Here is a 21,432-nt window from a genome sequence, read left to right on the forward strand (position 1 = left end):
TACGTACCAGCCCATGCCATGAAGCAAGCATCTTGGAAGACACTACATAGACATAATACAACTTCTCCTACTCCAATTATCAATAAGAAAACAGTCTCCTACAGACTGGTTTCAACAATAAAGTTGCAAAAAGGAAAAGGCAAAAAAAAGAAAAAAAAAAGAAAATCTTTTTACCATTGCAAAAACGAAATTCCACAACTTGAACCTATATGATTACCTTATCACGCCCTGCTGTACAAGACTGATTTCAATAAAATTTTCCCGTCCCAGCATTTGCCAGCAAGCAAATGAATGAAGCCACCTTTGCTTCATTGACAGAAGCACAAACCATAGAAGCTCAATGAATTTTCCACCCTGTTATTACTGCCATCAACTTCTCTAAATAAATCTCCCAATGTCATAAGCATGCAGTCACGTTTTAAAAAGTTAGCTGCATGCATGGACAGCGCCATATTTGCGGAGCAATGAGAAATAATGAACAAAAAGGCTATTATAATGGTAAATTTATGTACAACATCAGTTGTGAACAAGAAGGTATCATCAATGTAAGAAAGCCGTCACCAGCACCACCAGGGATTAGATATAACTGCCCTTTCATGGCACAGAGCCAAAAGCCTCTCTAATGCTTGCTTCCAAAGGGCCACCACTTTTTCTTCCTCTTGGGATCGCAGGGCAGTAATTCGTCTGTTTAAAATCCAAAACGAAGGAAAGCGTAGCATTATAGTAAATCAAGGCAAGGCCAAGGCCGAATGGCAAGATGATAGTGCACTAATCACAAGCACTAAAGTATAAATAAAGACCATCCTAGCAAGTTCACTGATCAAATTGTTAGAAATATATGCAATTTTTTTCAACAAATCCCAACAACTTGGTGAATATATTGGAGATATGCATGCCAGTGGACGTACACATACTAGAGAAAAGCGTCAAGCAAGTTGTGGTAACATGCAACCAGCAAAGGAAACAACAACAAACTTGGAAGAAAGATGAGGTGCATGCTGCTCTTGTTTGGTGATAAGATTTCTAAGAACAGGTTTACCACTTCTGCCACTAATTTTAATTGAATTAACAAAGGGTTCTGTACCAGCGCAAAGCTTTGTCATCCTCAATGTGAAAAGTTAAAGAGCACTCACCTCCCGGGGGATAGATAGAGTTGTAGTGCACCTCTGCCCAAAAGCTCAAGAAAATGACTGCTAAGGAACAAAATTAGAAGTAATTAGTTTTCTTTGTTATATTGCCATTAGAGTAAAAAGTGAGCCTAAAAATAAGTAAATATAAAAGCTAATAAATTTTAAAATTTATACTTCTTTTAAATGCAACAGACATTGGTAATTACTCAAATACAAAGTAAAAAAGGTAAGAGTTGAAATAGAACAAATGATGTACATATCCACATACACATGTAAAAGTGGATCCATGCTACCAAGAGACAAATTTCCATGAGTTTTTCTTCGACATTATGGTAGATTGAGTTTAAGACATTATAGTAGGTATCTATTGAGTGCCACAACAAAGTAGGTTCAAGTGGGGAAAGGAGAAGTTAAATCTTTTAACCGTATAGAACAATTACCTACATTTCCCTCAGACATGTATCCTAGGTTCATAAAGCATTTACATTCTATTTCACATCTTCTCTGTTTTCTGCCATCGATACATCATACGTGCAACGGGAGCCTCATATAGGCTGGCTAACACAAATTTTCCTTCAATCAAGGGGTTGTATTATATATTTCTGCAAGTTCTTGTTTAAATTGTCTATGCCACCCTTTCTATCATTTCATTTGAGGATCAGATATTGCTAGGATTCAAGGAGAAGGCCTCTGATCAAGTCTTCTAGCAAACATCATCTTAGTCACTTCACTGCCAAATTTGAAACAGGAAGGGCATGAGAAATTGTTTGTTAAATTCAAACCTAACAAACATCAAATCTTACTAATCACAAGAAAATATTCTGTGATGCAGATGGACTACTTTTTCATATATGTTTCTTAATTTACTTTTATTTTTTTCACTGTCCCATGAGTGTCTTCACTATCCCAGAATGATTAAAGCAGCAAGAATATTTAGAAGCAGCTCATGAGAACAAGCTAAAGACACGAGGAAATGTCTACTGATTGGAAATTTTATTGATATCAAGTTTCATTCAATCAAATTGAGTGGATTATCACAATTATAGGATGATGCATATTGTCGCTTGTTATTTGCTAGATTTTACATTTCACTGCACATGATTGATAAATACATTTTTGTATACACCATTTACTAAGATTTATTTTAAGTTCTACAATTTATAAGGTTACTTAAAAAAATACAACTTTCAAACTATGTAGAAGCAAAATACTACACTTTCCAACAAATCACTTACGGTCTTGTAAAACGCTCGTGGCACTGGCGGGTATCAATTATTTAGTTATTAGGCTGATTTTCTTCTTTTCTTTTTTTTCCCCATTTTACAGCAATTCACCACTGGGACCAGTTTCAGAGTGTAGAATCACCACATTGGCAAGCTATGGCTGAAAGTGTAGCATTTTTCTAAATAGTGAAAATCATAGTATTTTATTATATAAGTTTTTAAATTTGTAGCATTTAAAAATGTCATTTACTAATTACTCTATTTGGATCTGTGATCTATGCAATCCAGATTTCAGTTAGAATCCATTGAATTCACTTCCAAATATGTCTTCAATAATAACAACAATCCTAAATCCCACCAGTTAAAACTGCTACATGAAATAGCTCTCGAATTACATCAATCCTCTTGCAAGGCCATCATCACAATAGCTGACAGTGCAACACTCAATAATTTTATAGATGACCAATACAAACATACAACATTATTCTAGCAATATCACTCAGAAAGAAACTGTATATCATTTGTTCAACCATTGTTTCAACTGTCATAAATTAAATAACAATAACTATATGATTAATAGTAAGCAGCAACATCAAAAACAACAACAATCACAAGGCTCAATCCCACTTTGTGTGGTTGGCTACATAAATTTTAGACCTCCACCCATCTGTATCCATGGCCATGACTTATAGTAAGCAATTTAACAAAAATACGTATATGTGGTACACCGGCCAATACTCTTAATACCATGGCCATAAAGCACTTGAGACCTAGTAGCATCTTTTATAAAAGTTTGAAGAGGTTTTCCTTTGTTTAAACAGGCACATATTACCACCTCATGGGCTTAAAAAGGTAAGGGCATTCTAGCAACTTTGGAATTTAAACATCAACTAAATTAAAGGGGTTCTAGTGGCTAAATTTGCAGGTTCCATGAATTCATTCACAATCCACATTTTCAGCCAAAGTTCTAACCAAATATTGAAGCAAAATTCTGTAACTACCTTAGAAATCCAGAAATCAATACCATCATCCTCATAAGCCTTAATTTAACAAGGTGAGGTAGAAATTTGGGAACTAATTGAAAATAAACAGGTTTAGCTGCCCACAAAACATATTGAATCAGACTACAAGATTGCTAGTTCCAGGCTGAACTGCCTGATCCTGTGTAATACTACACAATTTAGGTTGATGAAATCAGTGTTATTTTAATTAAATGAAATTTTAACTTCCAAAACTAGTAAACTATAGTCCAAAATAACATGGTGGCCAAAAGATGTACCACAACTAGTTTCTATTTATTTCCTTACAGGTTCCTTAAGGAGAATATAACAAACTAATATCTAAGAAGCATGGAGTTCTAATCAGATGAAATCTAAACAATGGGCCATAATGCTCCAAAAAAAATGTTATAAATTATTAATAAATTAAAAAACAAGTATATTTAACAAGTAAAAAAAAGTATATTGGATGCTTAATTATTAGAAGAAAATTGTTCATGGACTTTGTTAACAGAAAAACTACCTTTCTTTTTGGTATAATGGGTTGGGATGTAATTGTTATTAATAATCGAATAAACTGAAACAATAGAGTTACCTCGTTTGGACTTCGGAAACTTTGGAAGGATCTCGATGTAACAAGTATCCTTGTATGAAGTGATGACCAAAATTTTTACACCATACTGCAACACAACGTTAAAATATATTAGAATAGGGTGAAATGAATATTTGAACAGAACCAATTAGAAATCTCATAACTTAAACATCAGGACGTCACACACTTATGTATAAGGATGCATAAATATCATGCGTGTACATTATAAAGGCACTAAAACGTCTAATGAATGCATTCAAACACATTTTGAGAAGGTAGCAGATGAGATAGGGCGAGCATTCAAACTGCATAAAAAAATGAAAGACCATACAATCATGAGGATCAAAATTTCTAAGAAACCCATAAAAGTTCCCAAGGGCTAGATCAGCCTTCCCAAAACATAGAAATAAAAGGATCATCTTTGCGAACAATGAGTTTCCACTCCTTGATAGATAGGCAATTCCTCTCTACCAGAATGGACCACATTGAGCAATGTAGCAGTGCAAAACCACCCGAGAGAAGTTCCAAGGAACTCCATAAAAGCTCAACATCGATATCATTTAAAACCTGATAAATTCTGCTTGACCTTTATAACATTTATGAAGAAAAACATATAAAAAATTCTTAATGATAATAACCAAGGGCATCCCCAGTGCATGAGGCTCCCCATCACAATTTGAACCTCTGACCTTCTGGACACAAAGGAGAATCCCCAACAAATATAACATTTACGAATTACAATAGAATATTAAAATTGATGAATGTGGACCATATAGAATACTCCTCAGCTAAAATTGCTTGCTTTAACTTCTCAGCATGTCCAATGTTGATTGATCTTTTCGAAACAACTCAAATCTTTCCATCATCCAATCTATTTGATAACTTGAGCTCAAATTGTAATTTTTTCTTATTCCAATAGTTGACATCACTTGCACGAAACCAAACTGGAAGTCGATTTTGGAAGGCATGGATGTCTAATAATTCAAGAAGTTTTAAAATCTGAAGTGGAATCAGACAAATGAAAAGCGGGGCTATTAGTTTCCTAAACTTCCATACAAGGACTCATGAGTGATCAATGTTACAATCTTCCAAAGATCTGGGAGTAAGGTGGAGAGAAGCTTGATGAAAATTTGGTTCTTTAGAAAAACATTATTTTCCACACAAAAGATAGGTGAGAAAATGTTCTTCAGTGAACAAGGGAATTTTCCATGTTTTTAAAAAAGAATATTAATTAGGATGACTATTTTGGAAATAATAAGTGGAGTACTAGAAGCAACAAGAACAAATATTTTACAGATTGGCATTAAGCTCCCATTAAGTTTCAAGTATCTTTTCAATTTGCAGATGGAATGGTTGCCCACCCAATAAAATTTCCATTGTTAGTCCCTTAACAAGCAAGCTATTTAAAGAATTAACAAAATTCACTAATTACAAAATATCAAAAACCTTACTGTATAAGATATTTCTAAACTACAATCAAACTCAGAACAAACATTTCAACCAGAAATTATAGGCTAAGATGACAAGGAAAATTAATACTAATGACTAAAACACAAAAAATCTTGGTGATCCACAACCCATACCGAATCTGCTGCAGCTTGCAGTGTCACATGATCTCCCCACTCACCACTCCTAGTTTAAGCAATACAAAGGCATAAATATTACTATTTTGCAAATGATGTTAAAAGTAGGAAGAATAACAAAACGGAATATTTTAAGTAATACTCGGACATCTTCTTCAAATAGTCATCATATTCCATTGGAACATATGCCTCATACATGTCTTGACCAGACTTAAGCTGCAAACACAAACCATCACAGAGACATAATGATAGGTAGGATCAGATTATCTACACCATAAGAAGCTCCATAGTAATCAAGTTCTTCAAAAATATAAAATATAACTTCTAAGGATGACCACCTGATTAACAACTTCTTGTCTCACAAACTTGTGGTGCTCTGCGGTGCGATAGAATTGATCTGATAAAGCACGAAACTGAAAGGGCGGAAAAAGAGTGAACTACCTCCAGTATACTTACCAAAAAAAGAAAATCTAAAAAGCAGTTAGACAACAGAAAGCACTGTGATCGATCAAAGTAGAAGAATTTCAAGAAAATAACAGTCATATCAGACATTAGATAAATGCTTAACCAAGACTAGTCCCCAATCCAGATTCTATCAAATAAACAAACTACTGTAACTGCATAAAGCAACATAACAACTGGAAAACTTCAATACAGAAAGAAACCAGGATATGATGACAAGAGCTTCATGCAACTTAACCTATTAGAGATCATGAACTCCAAAACAAGCATTCATTAGAAAATAAATCAATCAAGTAAATTCATAATAACAATTTACAAAGCTTATCAAATTGAGTGGAAAATTTTAAGGTCTACATGTTCCAGAAAAATCAATCATGAATCTGTTAGGCCCCCGGTCCATTTGACTTATCAAAGAAGGTCCAAGGGGCAGGGGCCAGGGGCATGGGTGTAAATGGGCTGGCTGGCATAACAGCCAGCCATGTGCATAAGGGGTTAGAATGGGGAAATCGCTGGGTTGTGTAACAACCCAGCAAATGCGCATAACAGAATTCGATTATGGAGAGGGGTGGGGAATATGTAGGTGAGAGAGAAGATGGGAGGGGATAATTTTTAGTATTGAGTCTTAGGAGAGTTAAGGGCCTCTCGAAATGCCCAGATTTTACTTGTAATTGGATTAAAGTTGAAGAGTTGAATTCATTCTCTGTGAGTTTTTCCTTGGGTTCTCATCAATTTGGTATCAAAGCACTGTGATCCTAATGGTGAACTTAACGGATCAAGTTGGAGATTTAGAGACGAGATTGGATAGCGTACAACTGAGCGTGGACACCATGAAGAATGAATCGAACGCCATGAGAAGTGAGGTTCAGTCGATGGAGAAGAACGTTACTTCCCTACTGGAACAGCTTGAATGGATGAGAGCGAGGTGGGAGGAACAACAACGAGAGAGGGAGAACAAGGAAAAGTTGGGAGAACAATCACCGGGGGTAGGTGATTTGGAGGCGACACCCGAGGCGGGTGGGAGGCAAGCTAAAACAGAGGGGTTTGAGGGAGGCTGGCGACTAGAAACTCGTGGACGCCGGCTGGAAATGCCGTTGTTCGATGGAGGGGACCCAGATGGTTGGATTTTCAGGGCCGAGAGGTATTTCTCGATGAATGGGCTGACAGATGTGGAGAAGATGGATACTGCGGTTGTGTGTTTGGAAGGCCCTGCTCTCTCGTGGTTCCAGTGGGAAGAAAAACGGCGAAGGGTGAGGACTTGGGAGGATTTCAAAATGCTGTTGCGAGGCCGATTCGACCCACATAAGAAGGGTCGGTAGAAGAGCGTTTTTTAGCTCTTCGGCAGAGGGGTACTTTTTCGGAGCACTACCAGTGCTTCGAGACATTGGCGTCGACTTTGGAAGAGTTGCCAGAAGCCGTGCTAGAAGGGCACTTCATGAACGGTCTCAGTCCGGAGATTAAGGCTGAGTTGAGGGTGTTGAGGCCAAGGAGCTTGGAGCAAATGATGGATCTGACGCAACGTATAGAAGAAAAGGACCTTATGCTTCAGGGAAATTTAGCAAGGTCAACTTCAAGTAGAGGCCAACCCGCTTCTCTCGCTATTCCGAATTACCAGCGTAGGGGTCCTCAGCCCCATGTGCAACCAGCCTCTAAACCTATTGCAGTGAACTCCCCTTATCCATCTTGGCCCCAAAACAGTGGGAGGGTGAGTAATCAGCCTTGGAAACGGTTTAGTGAGGCCGAATGGAAGACCAAGTGAGATAAAGGCTTATGTTTTAGGTGTGATGAGAAGTATACAATAGGTCACAAGTGTAAGAATAAAGAGCTGCAGGTGATGATGATATATGATAAGGAAGTAGATGAGAAGGAACAGTGGGTAGGGGAAGAAAAAGACAACCAGTGCATTAGCCGAAAGAGGGAGGTAGTACGGGAACCAGCCCAAGGGGGTGAGGCTATTGAGTTGTCCATAAATTCTATGGTAGGATTGACAACAGCCCAAATAATGAAGATAAAAGGGGAGATAGAGCAGCAGCCGGTTGTGGTCCTTATCGATGGAGGAACAACCCATAACTTTATTTCTGTGGAGTTGGTGTAGCTGTTGGGCCTAATCAAGGAGCAAGCAGCAGGGTATGGTGTGATTATGGGGACGGGAATGGCAGTTCAAGGGGCTAGAATTTGCAAGGGAGTGAAGCTTCAACTCCAAAATTTGCAGATTGTGGAAGATTTCTTGCCCTTGGAGTTGGGAAGCTTGGATGTTATTCTGGGAATGAAGTGGCTAGCAGCGATGGGCAAGATGAATGTGGATTGGAAAACTCTCACCATGAAGTTTCAAGTAGGAGGCATTGGTGGTAACTTTGCAAGGGGATCCTAGCTTGAGCAAGACATTGGTATCTTTAAAAGCTATGGTGAAAGCATTTAAGGAGAAGGGGGAAGGGATGCTGCTGGAATTGGGGACATTGGCAGCTGAGATTGAAGAAGACAAGAGAGCAGTTCCATAATTATTGAAAGGCACATTGGCTGAATTTGGAAGGGTGTTTACTGTTGCGGAAGGGCAGCCACCTAGCAAGGAAAGAGACCATGCCATAAACCTAATTCCAGGATCCTCACCGGTGAATGTAAGACCCTATCGTTATCCGTATTTACAAAAGAATGAGATTGAGAAGTTGGTGGGTGAAATGTTAGCCGCTGGATCCAGTTCCAACCTATTTTCCAGCCCGATATTATTGGTCAAGAAGAAGGATGGGGGGTGGCGTTTTTGTGTCGATTATAGGGCCTAGAACAAGGTTACGGTTCCAAACAAATTCCCCATTCTAGTTATAGATGAGCTACTTGATGAGTTGCATGGCGCCAGGGTCTTTTCCAAACTCGACTTAAAATCTGGTTACCACCAGATTTGAGTTAGGCCCGAGGATGTTCCAAAGACAACATTCAGGACTCGTGAAGGGCATTACAAGTTCCTAGTGATGCCTTTTGGGTTGATGAATGCTCTGACTACCTTCCAAATGTTGATGAATGAAATTTTCAGAGATTATTTGAGGCGATTCGTGTTGGTGTTTTTTGACGACATTTTGGTGTACAGCAGTAGTTTGGAACAGAATGAGCAGCACCTACGATGTGTTTTAAGAGTGTTAGCGGACAACTAGCTGGTGGCTAACAGAAAGAAGTGTGTGTTTGGGCAACTGGAAATTGAGTATTTGGGCCATATTATTTCTTATCTAGGGGTTTTAGCTGATAGCAACAAGGTGAAAGCAATGATAGATTGGCCTACTCCAACAACGGTAAAGGAATTGAGAGGGTTTCTTGGACTCATGGGGTATTACAGACGCTTTGTGAGAGATTATGGTAAGCTGGCTTGGCCTCTAACGGATAAATTAAAAAAGAATAACTTCTTTTGGGATGTGGCTGCTGAACAGGCCTTCCAGCAACTCAAGGCTAAAATGGTATCCTTACCTGTTTTAGCCTTGCCCGACTTTGGGAAGCCCTTCATCATTGAAGCTGATGCCTTGAGGCATGGAGTGAGGGTTGTTTTGATGCAAGTACAGAGGCCGATCGCTTATTTCAACCAAGCTTTTAGTCAATTGGAGAGGAAGAAATCAGTTTATGAGAGAGAACTCATGGCCATAGTGCTTGCGGTACAAAAATGGAGACACTACTTGTTAGGCATAAAAAAATTTATTAGAACGGATCAAAAAAGCCTCAAGTACTTGATGGAGCAACGGGAGGTATGTCCTGAATATTTGAAATGGATGGTGAAGTCGATGGGGTACCAATTTGAGATACATTATCGGGGTGGGATGGAGAATAAGACAGCTGATGGGCTGTCCAAAATCTGTCACACAGCAACTTTGATGGCTTTGACAATGCCTAGGGTGGTCCAATTGGAGAAGGTAGCAAGTGAGGTAGAAGCTGATGAAGGACTGCAAAAAGTTATTCAGGAGCTGCAAACTGACCCCTCCTTCTATCCTAATTTTCAACTGGTGGACAAGCATCTCATCTACAAGGGACGACTTTACTTACCAAAGGGATCCACACTAATTCCATTGATACTCAAGGAAGGGCATGATGGAAGCATGGGAGGTCATTTGGGGTTCCTAAAAGCTTACAAGAGGGTGGCGACGAATGTCTATTGCCCGGGTATGAAGAAAGACGTGCATCGGTATGTAAGTGAGTGTTCGACTTGCCAACAAAACAAATATATAACCTTGGCACCAGGGGGACTATTACAGCCACTGCTGATTCCTAACCAAATTTGGGACGACATCGCCATGGACTTTATTGAAGGACTACCAAAATCTAACAGGGTGGACTCAATTTTGGTCGTGGTGGATCGACTTAGCAAGTATGGGCATTTTATTAATCTATTTATAGCAGGGGATGTGACTAGAACTTTCATCAGGGAAGTGGTGAGGCTCCATGGAGTTCCTCGGTCTATTGTGTCAGATAGAGACAAAATCTTTATGAGCAAATTTTGGAAGGAGATTTTCCGGCTACAGGGCACCAAACTCAAAACAAGTACAGCTTATCATCCGCAAACGGATGAACAAACCGAGGTACTCAATTCCTCCAAACCGAAGGTGTGGTTCACTTGGTTACCTTAGGCTGAATTATGGTACAATACCTCCTATCACACAGCTGGCAAGTTAACCCCCTTTCAAGTGGTGTATGGGAGGGAACCGCCTCCCTTATTGCAGTTTGAGAAGGGCACTACCCCTATCTTGATAGTGAAGCAACAAGTGATTGAAAGAGATGTAATCCTAGATGAATTGAAGGCACAGCTGTTGAGGGCACAGGCAGTAATGAAGAAGAGGGCAGATAGGAAAAGAAAACAAGTAAAGTTCCAAGCAGGAGACTTAGTTTATTTGAAACTAAGGCCGTACTGACAAAAGTCCTTGGCTGCTCATGCAAACGAGAAACTAGCTGCCCGTTATTATGGCCCATTTGAGATTAAGAAGGAGGTTGGTCCTGTAGCTTACAAACTGAAACTGCCACCACACTGCCAAATCCACCCTACATTTCATGTGTCCCAACTACGGGAGGCTAAGGGTGCAATGAAGGCTACTATGGAGCTGCCCCAACAGCTTAATGAAGACCTGGAAATGGTGGTGGAACCAGCAACAATGCTAGGAGTGCAGCCAGGGGTTGGCAAGAACATGCGAGGAGTAGAAGTGTTGATTCAATGGAAGGGGCTTCCACCACTGGAAGCCACTTGGGAGCCTTACTCAGTGATTCAGCAGCAATTTCCATTTTTCCACCTTTAGGACAAGGTGAAAGTTGGGGGAGGGAGTAATGTTAGGCCCCCGATCCATTTGACTTATCAAAGAAGGTCCGAGGGGCAGGGGCTAGGGGCAAGGGTGTAAATGGGCTGGCTGGCATAACAGCCAGCCATGTGCGTATGGGGTTAGAATGGGGAAATCGATGGGCTGTGTAACAACCCAGCAAATGCGCATAACAGAATTCAGTTATGGAGGGGGGTGGGGAATATGTAGATGAGGGAGAAGATGGGAAGGGATAATTTTTGGTATTGAGTCTTAGGAGAGTTAAGGGCCTCTCGAAATACCCAAATTTTACTTGTAATCGGATTGAAATTGAAGAGTTGAATTCATTCTCTGTAAGTTTTTCCTTAGGTTCTCATCAAAATCGTTGCCCAAAAAGGGATTCATATGAATGGGGTCAGCTAGTAAAACCAATGTAACAATGATGCATTATAAATTCTAACTTCACAGAAAAATCAATATTAGAGAGCTACATCACAATCATGGAATGTAGTCAAATTTCAAATTTTCACTTATTTTTTTTTTTTTAGGGGGGGGGGGGGGGGGGGGGAATGGGAGTGTAGGGTTGGTTTCACAATGAGAAAATAAGAATTTTTACTTCTTTTTTTTTTTTTCATTTCCAGTAATATTAGGAAAATATTAAACTGCAGCCGGCTTTATTGAACACATTACATTTTCGTTCTCATCTCATCAATCAGTTATATGAGAGTCCATGCAGTTTACATGGAGGCGATCATGCTAATAAACAAATAGAAGAAAGAAAAAGGTCGTATATCAAAGAATACAACAACATATCCAGCCTTTATCCCACTATGTGGGGTTGGCTACATGAATTCTAAACTTTCATGTATTTCTGTCTTTTGCCATATTTTTATTTAAACCCATACACTTCATATCAAACTTTAATGTCACTCCTAAAGTCTTCTTAGATCTGTCTCTACCTCTTTTTTTGACTAATTGTTCCATTTCATCAACTCTCCTCATAAGAGCGTCTCTTGATCTCCTTCTCACATGACCAAACCATTTTAATCTAATCTCTCTCATCTTCTCCTCGATTGGCACGACTCCTACCTTATTACGAATAACCTCATTACTAACAACTGCACCTTATTGATTCTGATCAACATGAATGTGCATGATCTGTGGATAAAGGCAACAAATAGGATACACATATTATGCTTATGCTGACAAATGTACCGCTGTGTAAGACATCAATAACAGATAAATAACCATAACTAAGGATGGCAATCTAACTGAATTTGTTGGGTGAGTGTCAATTTAACTTCAGTACCTGTCCCAACACCCCTAATGGGAGGATAGGAGCGGTCTTCTTTAAAATAGTAAAGCATTTGAAAATAAACCATAATCCAATCTACTTAAGGCAACAACCCATATCCCTACCATATCTAAAATGCTTAAATATCCTACTTATATTTCATATTTCCTTAAACACCCTTGTACAGAATATATATAAAGCAAGGGTTTCTGTGGAAACCACTTTGTTTTCTATCTTGCTCTATACTGTGGTGTGACTTCCTCGAGGCATGAGGGCAAGCAACAGCCAGTGTTATCTTGACAACCACCAGAAAGAACTCAAATTGTGGCCTATAACCTTCAAGTCAAGATCATAGTTTACTGGAAAAAAAACCAACTATTCAGCAGAGGGATAAGGAGAAGATCTAACCTGACAATTACCATCTCCTTGAACCTTGCGTTCAACCAAGCCATATAATTGCAATCTGCAAAGGAAGGAATTGAGTTTACAATTTTGTGCATCTAATACATTCCAAACAAGGATCATATTGCTAAACTAGAAAGCTTCATGGTCAAAAACCCAATATCAATAACACAAATCTAAAAACAAAGGTAAAATAGCAGAAAAACCCAGAAAACATGAAGTAAATGGAGCATAGGATCCTCATAATTATGCAGTAAATTCCAATATAAGATTTTCAAGTGTTAATAGATTATGTAAAAGAAGAGCCAATTTCCTACCAACCACATTTGCGTAATAAACGATACAAATATTATAAGAATGCGCATATATAACAAACAAGAAGAAAAATAGCATTATTTTTGCAAAATTTGTTATAAGTACTAGGTCCAAGTTTGAAAATGTTGGGATCTCTGACAAATTTCAACTCATGGCTTGTATTTGAGTTAATGCTGAATTTCATTATTACCTCTTGCAAGTGAGGTGATAAAATGTTTAAAAAATGTTGGGATCAATTAATCCAATATCTTAAATCCCACTTACAAAAGAAGCAACATTTTTCAGAGGTTCGTAATGTTTTATACAAATATTATAAGAATGCGCATACATAATAAACCAGGATACAAATAGCATTATTTTTGCAAAATTTGTTATAAGTATTAGGTCCAAGTTTGAAAATGTTGGGATCTCTGACAAATTTCAACACATGGCTTGTATTTGAGTTAGTGCTGAATTTCATTAGTATCTTTTGCAAGTGAGGTGATAAAATGTTTACAAAATGTTGGGATCAATAATCCAATATCTTGCTCCCCACTTACAGAAGAAGCAACTATTTTCAGAGGTTCCACATAGCATATTGCAACATTTTTTAAATTAGAAGAATTACATTATCTGATAAGCAGGGGTACAGTTAAAGATATGGATATGGATATAAACATAGACATATATTGACATGAGATATAGAGATACAAATAAATGAGGATAAGAAAAAGGTTATATTTTTACACATTTTACTATATGCGACCCATGTCTAACCAAAAAAAAGTGACCCATCTACAGAATAATATTGACAAACTACCAAAAATATTAATATAGTTGCAATAATGCAATTGAATTTGAAAATGTAAACATTGTTCAACATACAAAAGCAACATTATATTATAAATCATACCATTATACAACAATGTATGAAATATTTAAATTCAATAGTCACTAGATTATCAATTAGAATAGAAAATGTTACAACATCAGGCCTTAAATCCTATCTCATGTTTAGGGGTTTTCCACCAATTTTTTTGGTCTTCCTCTCCCTCTTTTGCTAAAAAATTCCTCCATTTCATCAACTCACCTTACAAGTGAGACTATCAATGTTCTTCTCACATGTCAAAACCATCTTAATCGTATCTTCCACAGGTTATTTACAAATCCCAATAGATGTCATCCCAATCTTATTATGTATAACCTCATTTCTTATTGTCCGTTCTTATCCACACATTTATCATAACATTCTCTTCTAGAGTGTAAGTCATTTATCATAACATTCTCATCTTAATTAAGCTCATATTTTGCACATGTTAATACTTAACTCTCCAATATTTTGAACCATACAACAAAAGATGATTTTATAATTGTCCAACAAAATTTTCCTTCTAGATTTAAAGAGATTTTTCAATCACAAAAAATGTTGGATGCACATTTTCACTTTAACTACCATGCCTTGATTCTATGAGTAACATCCTCCATAATCTCCCCTTTTGGTTGAACAATTGATACAAGATATCTGAACATTTCTTTTCTTGGTAAAGCTTGATCTCCAAGTCTCACAATGACACTATCCATGCTTCTATTTTTATTAAACTGACATTCCACATATCAAATTTTTGACCTACAAGGACAAGTCACAACAATAATCACAAACCTTAATCCACTAGGTGAGGTTCAATACATGAATTCTAGACTTCTAGCCAACTCTATGCATGGCTATATGCTCTGCAAGGTCATTACATCTTATGTCATGTTTAAATATTTCCCACACTAGTTTCTTTAACCTTCCTTTATGCATATTTTATGTGTCCAATGAGTGTCCTTGACACATGTTGGGTATAGATAAAAATTTCTTCCTTCATTAGAAATGATTCACATACAAAAATACACACAACAAAATATCAAGACTTAATCCCACTATGTGGGGCCAGTTACATGGATTTTAGCTCGCTGATCATTTCTATCTATGGCCTTATATTCTTAAAGGCCCTTATAACTCATCACACACAAACATACACATGTATATTTAATTTTTCTAAACCCGGCTGTAGCATTCAGTAGTTGGGAATGGTTGAAAAAGAATCTTTCACCAGTTCCAGTTCAGGCCAACCTAAGCTTCTTCAAATTTCTGCCAAGCAATCTTGAACAAGTAGAACCCACTTAACCTTGGAAAAAAAACAACCCTGATTCTTTCTCAGTCCAAAAGTAGAATATCAGAGATTCATCTAAGAGGTGCAGAACACGTTAAGCCATTTTTAAGTCCCATAAGATCACCCAAAGATATGCCCCAGAGTGTTAAATGGAAGCCACTTTAAGTCCAGACCCATAAATCTGGGTACCTCCTAATGGGATACCATGCTCAAAGGAAGTAATGATGAAAACAAGAATAGAATCTTAAAAAGCAAAAATAAAAACCAAAAAGCACCTATCCAGCAGCCTTTGATGATCAGAAGTTACTTCATCAATTGAAGGTATATCACCATTGATTCTAGGAACATGCTGCATAAAACCAATAAATAGTTTAAATCAGTGAATATGCCATGACTACAATAACAATAATCACAAGCCTCAATCCCACTAGGACTAGGTGGTATCAATTACATGAAATGGAAACAGCTGGGATAAGCTTAAAACACATGCATCATATTGGGAGGGTACATTTATATGTTATATATAGTACCAAATGCAAACACAATAGTGAAAGTGGATGATTGTACATTTATATATAATAAATATAACAAAATACTGATGCAGAGGGTAGATCAAGAAGTTATATAAATACTTGAACATCCAAAGAGGACTTTGAGACTTAGCAGAAAAACCATTTTATTCACCCTGCCAGAGATGCCAAGCTAATGAGCCTTCTTGTGCTTGACAGTTTTGAGTCTCAATCCTACTACTACTGCTTTCCAAGTTCAGGTTTTGCTCACGGATTGGTTGTTATTTGGATTCTGAAAAGGATATCACACTCATGATGCCAGCATTTAGAAGCAGCGTGATTTTGTAAAAGAATCACCTGAGAATCAATCAACCAATTCCATCTTCGATTTCCCCAATGGAACATGAGCCTTCTTCCAATCAGTATTTCACTACTCTTAGGTCATTCATAGAAAATAGATTATCTCCACCACAACCCCCCAAAAAAGCAAGAAGATTCTTTTTCTAGAATCAAAACTCAAAAAACAAAAAAAATAAATAAAATAAAAAGTCTCAGATTCCTTCTGCAGATTTCCCACCCACATTGTGATATAGATTAATGTGTTTTGAGTATAATGGATAGCTTGACCTAAGTACTGATATTAAATGTTCAATGACCTTTATGCATGTGGAATGTGGATTGTAGTATGACCAACCCAAGCAATTAACAGGAGCAAAGGGATGCAAGATGGCAGAACTTGGCATGCATGTAATGAGCTTGGTTCTCTATCTGACCTTAGCACGAGATTAAGAACTAAGATTTCAATATCAGTGTGAAAATAAATGTGTAATTTTCTAATTCAATAAGCAACTAAGCAGCAAGAACATAATTCTGTCCGAGTGGATGAATATGATTCCACAGATGTTTTGTTTATTTCAAAATGATTCTTCACTAAGATCTTAGAAAATAGAAACACATGAATAAATGATTAGATAGGTGTGCAATTGATATCCACGAGCACATAGATATTAAAACTTTTGCAAATCATATAATTTCCAAACAGCTAGAAAACTGCAAAAGCAGAACATGAGTATGAAAATGAAGCTTCAACATAGAGCTGATTAACTGAAAAATAATATAGATATTAAAACTTTTGCAAATCATATAATTTCCAAACAGCTAGAAAACTGCAAAAGCAGAACATGAGTATGAAAATGAAGCTTCAACATAGAGCTGATTAACTGAAAAATAATATTACACGTACATAGAACCCCAAAAGTAACTAGCACTTTCCTCAGTTTAGAGCTTAAGACCCTGAATAAAAAAACAAAACCTTTATCGTATGAACATTAACAAAAATATCTGTGGAAATATCTTTTCTTTCCATTTCCAGTCATAGCTTTCCATTCAAAGAATGAACCCAACCTAAATCATGGGTAGCGAAGACAAAAGGGGTGCTCATTTGCGATTTAAGGACATACATTATTTTGCATGTCATTTCCTATACATATAGAAGAGAAGCATATAATTTGGCTAGTGTTCAAAAGGCAGCAGTGATGAAAAAAAATAGTGCAAAATAAACATGACAAGACAGTGCGTGTATGACTGGCAAAAACCTTCAGAAAACATGGTGTACTATATACAAGTTCCACTTACAGGAACAGGAATCATTTGGTTCAACCTCTTGCCTACTTCTCCATCCAGAGCAGATTCATCTGTTATCTCCAGATTATAGGAATAGTCCTCCTCATCATAGTATTTATTTTCAGGACTAGAACATGAACTCGAGGGTCCCATATCATCTATATCTCCCTCTACCTGGCCACCTTTGTAGCCTGAAAAATTGTTAAAAGTTCATAACAAAGCTCATCAGCATGCTAAGACAATCCAAGAATCAAACAAGCAGCAGCTGCCTCGTATTACCAGGATAATAATTCCCTATTGATGGAGTTACCCACTCAGGAGCAGTAATAGATGATGCTTGCAAGTGTTCCTCTGTGTGTGGGGTTTCAGATTCTTCCGCAATTGATAGCTTGGAATATTCTTCCTGAAGAGCAATTGCAATGGTCTCATCATTCTCTATGCCACAGTCTGTACTGTAATTATTTTCTTGAATGTACTGTTCACGGGAGATGTTCCCGCCACTTTGATTGTTGTCACCAAAATAAGTAGAACTAAATAGTTGGTCAACATCAAGAAGACGTAGACCCCACTGAGCAACATCAGAATCAGGCTCACACATATTTACTTAGACCAATCAATCCAATTAAAAAAAAATAATTGCTCCCAGTTACAAACAGCAGACCAAATATTCAGCTATAGATTCCATCTTAATAGGAAGTTGATTCTCCCATTGGTACCAAACCTCTATCGCCTTTGGGTTGCCTTCAATTTGTACTTCCTGAAATCAAAATCTGGCTCAGACATCAATAGTAAAATAAAATATAGACTGTACTGATGAAAAGTAAGTGAGAAGGGCACAAAGAAGCATAGCAAGAAAATCTAAAGTTACTTTTTAGTTCGCATAACTACATTGGTTGCTTAGAATCTTTCTGAAACACAACATTCCATGATTGGATGCTTCAGCCACTATCACGAATTAACGAAAATGCACAAGTGACCTCTTTTCCATCCCAGGAAGGCTTACATATTCCCCTTTTTCAACATAAAGGGCACATGATGTTCATAAATAAAGTTAAAGCAAAAGTGAATTTCCTTCAATTCTCCATCCAGGAAATGATCTCTTTCTGTAATGGATATGTAATTAAAATAATGAATCATGGATTGTGCAAGGACTTGTGTCAAAACTTAGAAATGTAAGATATTGACAAAACACATTTACCAAAAGTGAAAGAAAAAACAATATTAGGTAGAAATACATTAATGATGGGTACACTACAAAATTTTGACAAGGAGCAACCGGACCTAAACAAACTTCCATGTTCAAATAATAAACTTTTTCTTTCAGTTAACATTGTTTTAGTCTGTAAGCTTGTTATATATAATTGATGATTTCTTCAATCATGGCACATGGAAGATCCAGGAAATTCTCTGCCATATTTGAGAAATAATAACAATTCAAAAGGAGGCATCTTTGCCCACTTGCTTAAACTAAAGCCACAGGCGAAAAAATGAAAAGCAATGCACGAGGCCCCACAAACACATCCTTATCCATGTATGTCATATATTATTTCTATGTTTCAAACCATGATGCCCAAGTGACAAGAAGCATCCTTGCCATTGCACCAAGACATGTATCAAACAAAAATCCTTAATATATGGAATCAAATTTATATACATGCTCTCGGCAAAAAAATAAATAAATAAATAAATAATATGCCCCAATAGTGTGCACACCACAGGATCTTTAATGTACTATAAACCACTGAACTTACCGTACTAATTATCTGAAATTAACATTGGAAATAATCATGCAATCCAAATGTTCTGAAAGTCTTCTAAAGAATTGTATCTGACCAATCCAGGAATTACACAGAAAAAAAAGCTCCAATATTGTTCTATACTAAACTCAATGTTTCAGAACCTCTAAACATTTATTGATGCCTCCATCCTATTGCCCCTCCTTCGCCCAACCCAAGAACCCCTGGCCCTAAGCATACAAGCCAGGGGATCAAGAAGATTCACAAAAAGATGTTCTAAATCATATTAATTGTTTACCCAAACTTATCAACAGTGAAGTGTGCTTGGTGCATGTTCTTTGACCAATTCCTAGCCCAATTTTTGGTTCACGAGGGAGCATAAAATAGTAAATAAATGAGAATTTCAATAATAAAATTCAACTTTCATCTAAATCTGTAAAACGTCAACTTCAGCATCGCCTAAACGCTTTGTCTACATTTCAAATTTTCAGATACAACTAACCAAATCTTTAATCTGCCAGCTGGCCATATAACTAAAACCCACTAGCGAAGCAACTTGGAATTAGGTTAACCTTGCCAGGAATCATATCCCCCCAGACTCTCCAGGTCCTGTACAAATCTAAATATACTCCTATTCTTAAAGGAAAACAAAACCTGCCTCGTATCTAAAATATTTCTGCTCGGTTTACAATCCGTCGCAGGCAAAATTAAGTCGGGGAGAAAACAAAAACAGATCCGAAAACAATTCCAGGGAGTGAAGCAACGACTATCCACCACGCCCAAGATCGGAAGAAATAAATAAACTAAAAAAAAAAACAAAAGAGGCGAAATCAAACAGCACCACGGTAGATATCCAAATCTCTCCGATTGCTTCCAACCAGTCTACATAAAAACCCCTACGCAAATACATCCATACATATACGTGCAGATATATTCGAAGCTTTGGTACCAAGAAATCCGAAATCCACAAATTTTAATTTCGATCATTCAATTTCGTACATAAGAGGATGAACAGGCTCGCCTTCGATTGAATAGCGGTGGCGTTCAATTGATTCAAACTGTGAGTTCTCAGTTTGCCGAAACCTTGAGGCAGTAATCTCTGGAGAGAGAGAGAGAGAGAGAGAGGAGTGATTGAGAATGAAACGTACGAAGATAATGATCGAAGAAGAGAAACAATTAAGGGAGGAGAGAGAGAGAGAGAGAGAGAGAGAGAGAGGAGAGAGAGTTTTAGTAGGGCTTATATACAGTTGTATGGCATTAAACTCCGAACGGATTGTGGAGGCTTTCGGTTTCCGACTCATAAAAAGTCCCTTTTGGCGGCGAGAAGAAGGAAATCGTTGGCTTTGGCTGCATTTTCCCGTCTCTCTCTCCCTCTCTTCCCTCTCTGGGCTTTGCATTTCGTTTGGCACACAGTTTTCCCCCTCTTCTTTCGATTTCGATTTTGATTTTTGATTATTTTTTCAAATGAAAATGAAAGTAACTTAAATCATCTATTCCATTTTGTCTTAACCTATTTTAATTAAATATTTATACAAAGAGGGATACATAGTAATATAAATGAACATGCAGATTATTAACAAAAGAAATTATCAACAAGAGGGATCAAATATAAATGAAATTCAAATAATATATATGCACAAGGAGAAGTCTTGCATGTATGTACTGTAGTAAATGTAAGAAAGGGGAAACTCGAACTTCACTTGTTTTACTGTAAACTACTACTATTATTAAATTAATCAGAAGGTTCACTGTTCATTCGGTCATCTCCGCGTCACGCCATCAAGATTAATTAAGATAGATCTCCAGTCACTTTTCACTTAAAAGGCCTGATTTTGTTGAAATTTAATATTCAATTAAATTATAAAAACTCAAATCAACTCGCAAACTTGCTTTCAAATTGTAAATGATCGACACGTAAGTATTTGCTTACGTGGGATTTCGTTGTGGATAAATAATAAATCATTCTTTAGGTGGGGTCCATTGGTAATTAAGTATCATTTTTCTGGCGGCTTCCCCCCACGCATCAACTCTTCCTGAGTACGGCATTATTCTCCCATTTATTATATATTATTGTGTCAGTTCATTGTGTATCTTTAGAAGAGAAACAAAAGGAATTATTTATAAAAACATGGTTGATTTGATCCACGTCACGTGACTTTGCCATTGGGTTCGCGCCAT

The 21,432-nt window shown here is 37.3% G+C and overlaps 1 protein-coding gene across 5 annotated transcripts; it reads right to left on the bottom strand.

The window, feature by feature from the left end:
- Positions 1–332: 332 nt before the first annotated feature.
- LOC127788401 (OVARIAN TUMOR DOMAIN-containing deubiquitinating enzyme 12-like) lies at positions 333–20,660 on the bottom strand. 5 transcript variants are annotated; one of them, XM_052316609.1, is made up of 12 exons: positions 20,500–20,660; positions 20,254–20,353; positions 17,798–18,275; positions 17,531–17,709; positions 15,662–15,735; positions 12,943–12,997; positions 5,865–5,939; positions 5,669–5,742; positions 5,527–5,575; positions 3,947–4,031; positions 1,134–1,193; positions 333–684 (listed from the first exon to the last, which is right to left on the bottom strand). In XM_052316609.1, the coding sequence occupies exons 3-12, from the start codon at positions 18,114–18,116 to the stop codon at positions 620–622; spliced, it is 1,035 nt and encodes a 344-aa protein (XP_052172569.1). In that variant the 5' UTR covers positions 18,117–18,275; positions 20,254–20,353; positions 20,500–20,660; the 3' UTR covers positions 333–619. The 5 variants fall into 5 exon arrangements, with proteins under 5 accessions (XP_052172569.1, XP_052172572.1, XP_052172571.1 ...); XM_052316612.1 differs by lacking the exon at positions 20,500–20,660 and having other exon boundaries at positions 17,798–17,921; positions 18,180–18,275; positions 20,276–20,477; XM_052316611.1 differs by lacking the exon at positions 20,500–20,660 and having other exon boundaries at positions 17,798–17,921; positions 18,180–18,275; positions 20,254–20,477.
- Positions 20,661–21,432: the final 772 nt, after the last annotated feature.

This window comes from Diospyros lotus, chromosome 13, assembly GCF_014633365.1.
Source record: "Diospyros lotus cultivar Yz01 chromosome 13, ASM1463336v1, whole genome shotgun sequence".
NCBI lineage: Eukaryota > Viridiplantae > Streptophyta > Magnoliopsida > Ericales > Ebenaceae > Diospyros > Diospyros lotus.